The following is a 10,448-nucleotide window of genomic DNA, read 5'->3' as shown; positions in this document are numbered from 1 at the left end:
AAAAAAAAAAAAAAAAAAAAAAAAAAAAAAAAAAAAAAAAAAAAAAAAAAATCGTACCCAATTACTTTTATTATATATTATGAATCTTCGTCAATTTCTAACTAATGATTTGCATCCCCAACTATTCTTCATGTGTTAGCAAGGACGCTGACTCTCTAGGGGTGAATTGTGAGCACATTAATTGAAAAGAAGAACGAAACATTTCTTGTAAGCGTGTGAAAACCTCTTCTTAGGGGACACATTTTAAAATCGGGAGGCTACCGACGATATGAAACAGGCCAAAACGAATAATAAGTATTAGATGTGGGCTTGAGCCATTATAAATGGTATCAAAGCTAGATACAGAACTCATCCTCTAAAAAAAAAAAAAAAAACTACAAAATTTAGATTTTTGTAAAGTTTTTATTTTTATTAACCCACTCCATGTTAAACATTTTTTTATTATGAGATCTCGTATGGGTGAGAGATGAGAACGAAATATTTTTTTTTTAGAAGAGTGTGGAAATCTCTCACTACGAGACAGTTTTAAAAACCTCGAGGGTAGGCTGACAAGAGGACAATATCTGCTAGTACTAAGCTTACACCGTTACACCTAGTATTAACGATAAAAATATTTTTGAATTTTTTAAAATTTTAAACGATTAACCATTTGATTTGATGTTCGATGGTGGTGAGCAATGGAAGAGGCTTTGTTGTATGCTCTAAAATGGACTCTACATTGCTCCAATTTGGTCTAGAAGAGAACTAATTCCTTCAAATTCATCACTAAAAATCTATTTAAACCCATTATCTTGGGAATTATGAGCAGCCCACTCATCCATTGAAAAACAACAACATTTCCCATTCAAAATTTTCTTTATATAGCCTCAAAATTTGCTCAAGAACTCATCGCTTGGTGAGAAATACTCAAATTAGATACTTAATTTTGTAAGATTAAACTATTTCATGTGTCTAATTACTTGTTCTTGTTCTTGATTTGCAGTTGAAAAGAGAGAAAAATTGGAGAAAAAATGGTGAGGATCACTCCTAAGGTTGCAATGGTGAGCGTCATGTTCGTGTTGCTACTCACAAGCTCTTGCTTCCTTATTCATGCCAACCGACCCTTGCTTCAAGTGAAGAATCAACACCAATTTGAGATTGAGGATGATAATAAAGTTGATGTGAATAATAAACATCACGAGTGTCCTCGGAGTAGTTATCCGTGTTGGAAGATAGATGCAGACGCTGGAAATAAACATTAAGTCTCATTTTATCCGTCCACAAATTTTAAAAATAATAAAACTAAAACTGAAACGGTTATTGAACGACCCTAAATTACTTGTAATGCCAAGTTAAAGACTCGTTTCTTGAGTCATGGAGACATGACGAAATGAGTATGTATATAAATAAGTTATGGTGTGGGTGTGTATACAAAATAGGAGACATGATGAAATGAGTATGTATATAAATAAATTGTGGTGTGGGTGTGTGTACAAAATATTAGGTATAGTTTCGTATTCCCTGTGTTGAAAGCTGCTTGAGTATGTATTTTCTTGTAATTTTATCTGTAAAATGAGATATTAAATTTGTGTAATTTTTGAAGGAGGAGACTTGTCTCAAAAAGCTTAACTAATCTTTTCCAAGAGTTCATATTAACGGGAAGGTTTGGCACCTCGATGTCATCTCTTCGCCATCTGAGGCTGTAGTATATTCTAAGGATTGGACTAAGACGGTATGTGAGTTGGGTTCAGAGCATCATGAGATAGTTTGGTCCATATTCGGTGTGGACGTTTAGTTCACATATTTATGCCGTGGGAAGTAAAGGTTAGCTAAGACAAACCCATGACACCTATTTTCTCTTCATCGACAATCAAAACTCATAACTTAGTAAATTATCATCTATTATGCTATAAACGTAGACCACTCGAAACACTAGCTTTCGAGTCTTTTTTTTCGTCACGTGTCAATTAACCCTATTGAAATTTATGGTGCAACTTCCACTCGGCACACCTAAAAATTATTCAATCATCGACATAACTTCCATCGCACACACCTTTCGTAATTGTCCAGCCAATGGTCATGTGCAAACTTGTGAAACGGCTAACTATGATAAAACGAACATATCATGAACATCAACCTAAGGACATGTCAGCATTTGATCTAGTTAGAACAATTTTTCTTCTTAGAACCTCTAATGAAATTATCTCCGAACTCTACTAGACCATTATTACCACTTTTACTCTTTAAAACCACCACTACTCGATCTTCCTTTTAAGGCCTATGTAACTTAGATTGTATCAACACGTTCTTGATTTGCACTTGTCAAAATAAAATTCGATCATTCTATCAAGCACGTCAATCTATACGAGACTCAAAAATGTTTCAAGACGAGGATTACAACACTCAAACATTCATATTATATTGTTCATAGCTTTCAAGACAAGGATTACAACCACACCATAACTTATTTATACACAAGCACACATATCATCATACAAGTAGTCAATTAATTTAGTCCTTGTTTCCAACACTTATAATCTTGCCTAGTACACTCACGATGAGGAATTTGTTCATCTGGGAATCTTCTCCCTTTGCCTTCATTTCCATTATTCTCATCATGAACCTCTTGATTCTCTTCAACTTTCCCATTAGTAATCAAGCAAGAGCTTGTCAATAGCAACACGAACACGAACATGACCACTACGATCTTCAAATTCCTCGACATATTCTCCTCGGGTTTGACGTTCTTTTTCCTACAACAAATGAACAAGAAGAAACTTGTTAAAGCATGCAAGAAGATGAACTTGATAAAGATTCAGCTCTTCTTACCAAATTCTTGAGGAAGTTAGAAGGGTTGAAGGCAAGAGAAGTATATAAAGAGAAAATAAAATGCAATAAGGTGGTTGTTCTTGACAAGATCAAGTGGGTTGCCCATAATTGGTAATAGAGGAAAGGCTATTGCATTGCTAAGTGATATCAAATCAGATATGCACGTATTTGTTCTTCATTTGTGCTGATACTCAACAAATGTTCAAGTCTGAAAAGTGGGTGTGTCTATTTCTATAGCAATATTAGGGTAAATACGAAGGAGATCCAAATATTCAACACATTAATTGATCAGTTTTCTATTTGTAAGGAGATGAGATCCACATCAGTTGAAGAGAGGGACAAGTGGGACTTTGGGTTCCGAAGATGATGAATTGTGAGATCCCACATCGGTTGGAGAGGGGAACGAAGTATTTTTCACAAGGGTGTGGAGATATCTCCCTAGCATACGCATTTTAAAATCGTGAAGCTGACGGCGATATGTAACGGACCAAAACGGATAATATCTATTAGCGGTGGGCTTCGACTGTTACAAAATGTTTAGGAAAAAAGTAATAAAACGAGGAATACTTTAAGATGTCATTTGATGGGAGGTCTCGTTTAAAATCGATGTGTTCGAGAGACTAATACATTACTGTTTTGAGAGATTCTATGAGGTACTTTACTCACTCGAAGAATTGTTAGAAATGCGATGATAAGTGTCACATTTGTTAGTCAAAGGATAAATCATTAATATACGATGATAGATACACGATTTTTCGTGGTCGTCCATTAACTTCTTGAATAAAGTTTGGGTATAGCTCTCTCTAGGCGTTGCCCTAAAATGGGTAGCTCATAATGTAAATTTGATTATAAATGTCACTAAAATGGTGAATATCCATAAAGCCAATTTGATTAGAAATTTGTTGTTGCTCCCACTAATTAAGCTTTGTGCCTTAAATAATCACTAATGTTTGCCATTTGCATACTATCAACTACTATACTTATCATTCATTAATGATCATATTCCTCCGATGCAATCGTGTATACCTTGCAATAAACGAAAACGTCGGTTTGAATCATAGATTTGGTTTGGTGGTATCACTCATAGATTTGATTTGAATATTATCTAAAAAATATTTTTTTAACTTTTAAAATTTCAATAATACCGTTAAACTTTCCAATCATAATGAGATTGATCCTGAGAATAAGATAAGGTTCAAAGGAAATAAAAGTTATCTATACCAACAAGGTGCACTTTTCTTTTCTGTGGTTCAATCATAAGAACTTCATGGTTAAGTGTACTATTTGGAGCAATTCGATGTTAAATGATCTCCAACAAATTTTTCTAACATGCATGTGAGTAAGGAAAAAACATGTTGAAATGACTCGTATTGATAGGTAGGAATAGTCTTGACTATAAGAAGATTAAGAGTAAGTAACATAAACATGTTATAGGAGAATACCGAGGTCATCTTACTCATAACGTAACACTCAAGGAAAAGTAAAGAAGAATTACTTGTGAACTAAAAGAACAGTCATCCCCATGAACATGGTTAAACGGGTTCAAATATATATTCTCGATTAAGAGGTCACATATTCGAATTTCTACTCTCGTCGGGTGAAATTTAAAAAAAAAAAAAACTATAAAAATAATAATAATAATAATAGCCGTTATTTAATTTAAAGTATTGACTGCATAATTCCACCAAAGGCGAAGTAATAATTTCTGTACAAAGTAAAGACAATATAATGGTATTGAGCCCACATGCATCGAGTATAAAGGCAAGTAAACATGGGACACTTATTTCCTTTACCATGATTTCTTTGGTCCCTTTGGTTCTCTGCAATTTCATTTAAACTATTGCAACTCATTTTCCCGTTGAGGCGATTGGGGCGGTACGTTCGTTCAAACACTTGCCCACGATGTAGAATATGACTTTATTTTAAAGTTCAACATGCAAGATGAAGATTCAAACTTCTAAACTCGTAATCAATGACACATACATTTATCAATCAAGTTATGATTAAGTTCGTGATAGTCAGATCAATATTCTTACTGTAACAGCCCAAGCCACCATTAACATATTTTGCCCTCTTTAATCTGTTGCGTATCACCGTGAGCCTCACGGTTTTTAAAACAGGGAGAAGTTTTCACACCCTTATATGAAATGTTTTGTTCCCCTCTCCAACCAATGTAGGATCTCACAATCCACCCCTTGGGGGCCCAGCGTTCTCGCTGGCACACCATCCGGTGTCTGGCTCTGATACCATTTGTAACAGCCCAAGCCACCGCTAATAGACAGTGTCCGCTTTAGTCCACGACATATCGCCGTCAGTCTCACGGTTTTTAAAACATGTTTACTAGAGGAAGGCTTCCACACCCTTATAAAGAATGCTTCGTTCCTTTCTCCAACCAATGTGGGATCTCACACTTAGGGGCACTAGATCATTGGAACCAAACTGCTTTTAACCACAATCACTTGTATTACTGGCATGAATGAACGCTATCAGCATGTATTACAATTAAGTTCACGTTAAAGTAAAATGTGATAAAATAAAGTGAAGGGGGGAATATAATGATATTAGTGAAGCTCATCATGATTCGAAGAGGCAGAAAAGGGATCAAAAAGGCGTACCAATTTCACTTCTTGTTTCAGTTGGGCTGTACAGAGCAGATCTGTTTCTTGGTCTGTTCTCTTCCAGCTGCTTCACAACTTCATCCATGGAGGGTCTTACGGAAGCCACTGGAGCACAGCAGCCCATTGCAAGCTTCAATGCCTGAACGATTCCATCTTCCATGAGACTTCTGATCCCTTTCAACACCTCCACATCAAAAACCTCCATTGTTGTCTCCTCCAAAACAGCCGCTTTCACCATTGATGGCAGATCCACAAACTCTCCATTTCTTCCACTTTTTCCTGGCTTCTTCCCAATCAGAATTTCCAATAGCAAGATTCCAAATGCATACACATCTGTTCTGGAATTGCATTTCTTCATCCTTTGCAGCTCTGGTGCCTTGTAACCATCTGATTTTGCAAGCGACACGATTTCGTCAGCCACCGATGGTATCATTAGCTTGTCGAGCCCGAACTCCATCAGTCTCGCTGCAAAGAAGTCATCCACAAGCACGTTTTTTGATCTAACGTTTCCATGTGTAATGGGCACTTCAAGACCTGTGTGAAGATGAGCTAGTCCTCGGGCGATGCCTAATGCAATCTTGTGCCTCCTAGCCCAGTTCAACACTGGTTTTCCTGCTCTAGACTCTGCAATCAATCATAAAACAAACGTTCAATGTTAAACAACCTCGATTCATTTGTCATTTTAATGTTTCAGACCAATCGCTATCTTGTCCAACAACTTAACACATCTGCAAGGCTTGTATCAGGACCTGAAAATCATCTAGAAGTCTTAGAAGAGTATCAATCTTCAAATTTACTAAAACTTCGAATATCAGATCTTCATTGAAGTGGCCACTTGCAACAATATGCAGCAGTAAAATGTTTTCATTAATGAATATTGGTTCGTCATTAGAAGTAATATGATTTAAATATACAAATTCAAACAGCTAGCGGCTTAGAGTATTAGGCCAACTCAAGATAGTCATTGCAAATTGCTGATATAAAAAGCAAACAAAAGAAACTATTCTGTAACATTCAGAGATAAAATGAAACGTAAGAGAATGTGCATACCATGTAGAAAATCATGCAAAGTTCTGATAGGGAGATAGTCATAAATGAGGAGCTTCTCTCCTCTCCTCCCCTGATAGAAAGCTCTCAATGGAATCAAGTTCTCATGACGGATCTTTCCCAGCTGTTTGATCACAGACAAACAAGAATTTCTGTCTTTGCAACTACCTTCCCTCAGCAGTCTAAGAGCAATGGTACCTCCATCAGCAAGCTTTGCCTTATATATAGTGCCATAGCTTGTTTTCTCCATAACCTGCCCTGTAGCATTCAAGACATCATCCAATGTCAAATGCTCTCCACCCTGAAACAAAATGAGCTTTCCATCACTGCTTCCATTCTCTTGATCTTCTCCTTCCTCAATGTCATCTTCACTCTCACTCCTATTCTTCTTCTTGTTTTGCATATAACCAATAAGCAACGACGCTAAAACCACTGTCCCAGTCATCAAGCCGATAACAAGGCCAGCAATGGCACCTGAACTCAAATGGGAAGGTCCTGCACAAGTTTTCAAAGGCTCCCCACAAAGCCCAGGACTGTTCCCTTCAAAAGCCTCAACGCCAAACTTTGAGTTACCAAAAACAGGCAATATTCCACTGAAATTGTTGTTTGAAAGGTTCAACTTCTCCAGCTCTAATTGGCCTAAGCTCTGTGGGATTTTTCCAGACAACAAATTCTTTCCAAGATCAAGCTCTTTCAGACCCTGAAACCTAGTAATGAATTCTGGGAAAGTACCTGAAATCTGGTTGTTACCCAAATCCAAAGCCTTCAAATTCTTGCAGGTGGAATTTGGTAAAGCCGGCTCCGACAGAGACCCAGATAATGAATTTCCATGAAGCCTGACAGAAACAAGTTTATCACACAGATTCCAGATCGACGGTGGAAGAGCTCCGGTCAACAGATTACTACTCAAATCAATGTCAGAAAGAGAGGAGCTGTAACCAAGTTCAAGTGGAATGGTTCCAGTCAAAGAGTTTATGCTTAGATAGAGGCTTTGGAGCATTGTAAACTCACCAAGCTCCTTGGGCAATAAACCAGTAAGATTAGCAGATGGAAGTTGCAGAGAGAGAACATGAAGGGAAGGGTCTTTGAAAAGAGTGAGATTAGACCACTGTGGAGAAGAAGAATCACTGCAGACCAGAAGAGTTCCACTAGAGAAGACCCATTTGAGTCCCCTCCATTGACAAAGAGGCAAAGAGTAATTCCATGAAGATAAAAGTAAGTTTTGAGTGTCACCTTCAAGTGAAGCTCTGATCTTTCCCAAAAGAAGTAGAACATCAGAAGAAACAGAAGAGGAGGAAGAAGAAGAAGAAGAAGGGAAATGTAAGGAATCACCACGTACAGGGGCTCTGATCAATAAGAAGAAGCAAATGCAGAGAGAAAAGAGCTTTAGAATCGCCATGTATGTGGTGAAAGAGTAGAGAAATAGGAAACTTAGTAAAGTGTGGTTTTATAGAACCACCAAGAGAGCTTTTTTTTTGCTGAAAAAGCTGACAGACTGTTGACTATGAGTGAACTGATAGTCCATTTACGCTTCCTCCCATATTCTCCACCGTCCGATTGTTCAAGACAAATATCAGACAGATTAATAGCATCTTGGAAAGGCAGACCTGATATGTATTATTTAAATTACTTGCTGTGTTTTTCTGTATTTTTCATCTGTTTTTTCTGCACGCTTGCCCTTGAAATTTGCATATTTTCAGTTCATTTTGTTGTATTTTTCTTTTTGGGTTTTATCAAATTTGGTGTGGAGATAGAGGAAAGAAAGATTTCCCATGGAGCAGCTCACCAAGTTTCGTCCTTTTAAACGGATAGTTGCAGAGGAGCAGCCTTTCATCACTCGAAACATGTCCCCATGATCTTTTAATTGGGAATGGTGATGAAGATCAACGGTAGGTGTGTGAGAGTGTAGAGTCAGGTTGATGGAGCTCAAATGCAGAGTTGTGTTTCTTCTTTCGGCTGTGGGCCACCCTTGCTTGCCCTATACAAAGCACGGTTGGAAATTGTTGGGTTAGGTTGAGGATTTTGAGGCAAAGCTTGGGTGTTGCAATTAAGTGATTTTATAACAATCTCTAATTACCAATTGAATGGTTACTTGCGGAGAACATTTAAAAACATTATTGTATGTTATGCTTCTTAAATTCATTTTTGGCTTTCAAGCTTTGACTTTCGAATAAAAAAAAAGATATCTTAACTATTGAGCTACGAGTTATGATCTAACTTATTGTTACACAAGCATATTAGCCTTCATAAAAGGTTAACTTTAATAAGGATTCCTCTATTAATCTAAATTTGACTAGAATCATACTTATATTAAGATTAATTGAGGTGTGCATTATTCACCTGATACAAAAGCTCTCTACTGAAATTCGCATCGGTTGAAATTGCTCTGACAAACATCATGCCCATCTATCGAAAAATCCTGTAGATGACAATCCATCGAAGGAGATAGAAACAATAAATTCAATACTTGTTACATTATTAATTAGAAATTGCTTGGATCTTGTCAAATCCCCAACTAAATAGACTCATCCAACTTACAGAATCTACGAGAGCTCCACTAGAGAATGACTATTATAGAACATAGAAAATGACTATTATAGAGCATGCGATTCAAGATCTCCAAAGTAAGAAAGAGAACAACCATAATCACTCATAAAATATGAATCATGAATGTCAACCTTTCATTTTGATTCTAGATCTTGCACACTTTTTCATATTAGTGCTTATACTCTCAAAATAGTTTTAGTTTTTTCATATTAGTGCTTATACTCTCAAAATAGTTCTAGTTTGATTCTTTGACCTACTATTTTGATTCTTTGACCTACAATAAAAAATAGTTTTTAGAATAGTAAACTAATGGATTAACTTAGAAACAGTAGATCATTAATCACCAATGATTTCTAAGATTCAAACAAAAAAAAAACATGTTCTCCTACAACTTTCCATATTCTAATGATAAGATAAGATAACGTGCTACAAGTTTATTACCTTTATGGCTTTTGTTGATGAACAACCAAATACAATCTCTGCCTTTTTCCTATTCAAACTCACGCGAATGTTTGGCAATCAATAATTACTTTCCTATAAACAAATAATTGTGTATCTTATTATGGGACGAAGGGAAAACCACTATATATGATCTTTTCAAAGCAATCTTATTTTCAATATTATCTTTTACCACTTATCACCTTAATAATGAAGTTTGGAAATATGGTATACTTTTTAGACCGAAGATGATGAGGCAATACTAAGAGTTAGGGTTTCAATATCCAGCAGTAAAAAAGTTCGTTGCAATATAAAGTTTGACCACAATAACATGGAAAAAAAATCTAATGAGTTAAGAAGTTAGGGTTGCATTATATTCACGACCGAAAGTTAGAGATTTTACTATTGTTGAACTAAAAAAATTGGTTAAATAAACTAATCTCTAGATCTTCTGAGACTTTGAGAAATGTAAGGTCAGAATAAAAATCAACTAGAACTATTTTTTGAAAATCTATTAAAAGTACAATATCAAACTACTAAGCCTGGAATAGTATTTTAATCAAAAGTAATTCCGTCCGGAACCAAACCATTACCCATCTCTATTTCAAAGTTGAATGGTAAAAAGAACATCTCCCCCAACTAAATATAGGAGTTTTGGTAGAGAAATCACGTTGTCGACTCGTGTAAGTTCCCCTTTTTCGTAATGTGCAACAAAAATTAACCTAATGCTTGCTTGAAAGGCTGAAATATAATTTTGGTCCATGTAATTCCGACACTTGTTCAAGCTTATTTTCGAAATTTTAAATATCTAACTTAATCCATATGCTTTCAATAAACATTAAATTTAGTCTTTGAAAATAACTTTCTCAAAATTCGTTGAATAATAAAAATAATTTTCATGCAAAAAAAAAAAAAAAAAAAAACTATGGGAACAACATTTAAGGTAACAGATTAAGATTAATTAAAGGTAACAGATTTTTTTTTTTTTTT

At 35.8% G+C, this 10,448-nt stretch overlaps 2 protein-coding genes and 2 long non-coding RNA genes across 5 annotated transcripts in view; 1 reads left to right on the top strand and 3 right to left on the bottom strand.

Annotated features, from left to right (window-relative positions):
• The first annotated feature begins 817 nt into the window (after window positions 1-817).
• On the top strand, window positions 818-1,227 carry LOC111456439. The gene is made up of 2 exons (XR_002712763.1): window positions 818-895; window positions 983-1,227. It is a non-coding gene; the product is annotated as an uncharacterized LOC111456439 (long non-coding RNA).
• A 1,146-nt stretch (window positions 1,228-2,373) lies between these two features.
• LOC111456409 lies at window positions 2,374-2,895 on the bottom strand. The gene is made up of 2 exons (XR_002712759.1): window positions 2,809-2,895; window positions 2,374-2,732 (listed from the first exon to the last, which is right to left on the bottom strand). It is a non-coding gene; the product is annotated as an uncharacterized LOC111456409 (long non-coding RNA).
• A 2,355-nt stretch (window positions 2,896-5,250) lies between these two features.
• Window positions 5,251-7,893, bottom strand: LOC111456130 (putative kinase-like protein TMKL1). The gene is made up of 2 exons (XM_023097900.1): window positions 6,477-7,893; window positions 5,251-6,050 (listed from the first exon to the last, which is right to left on the bottom strand). Exons 1-2 carry the CDS (start codon window positions 7,870-7,872, stop codon window positions 5,410-5,412), a joined length of 2,037 nt encoding a protein of 678 aa, XP_022953668.1. The 5' UTR covers window positions 7,873-7,893; the 3' UTR covers window positions 5,251-5,409.
• Window positions 7,894-7,926: 33 nt separating this feature from the next.
• The window catches only part of LOC111456131 (pentatricopeptide repeat-containing protein At5g48910), a 7,565-nt gene continuing 5,043 nt past the window's right edge, over window positions 7,927-10,448 (bottom strand). For both annotated transcript variants that reach the window (XM_023097901.1, XM_023097902.1), the window contains exons 4-5: window positions 8,814-8,892; window positions 7,927-8,451 (exon numbers count right to left, since the gene is read on the bottom strand). The gene's annotated coding sequence lies outside the window, so the exon portion shown is untranslated. The remainder of the gene's footprint in view (window positions 8,452-8,813; window positions 8,893-10,448) is intronic.

This window comes from Cucurbita moschata, unplaced genomic scaffold (genome assembly GCF_002738365.1).
Source record: "Cucurbita moschata cultivar Rifu unplaced genomic scaffold, Cmos_1.0 Cmo_Scf00018, whole genome shotgun sequence".
Taxonomy (NCBI): domain Eukaryota; kingdom Viridiplantae; phylum Streptophyta; class Magnoliopsida; order Cucurbitales; family Cucurbitaceae; genus Cucurbita; species Cucurbita moschata.
The sequence above is the reverse complement of the archived record's forward strand: the minus strand, read 5'-3'. Positions and strand labels throughout refer to the sequence as shown.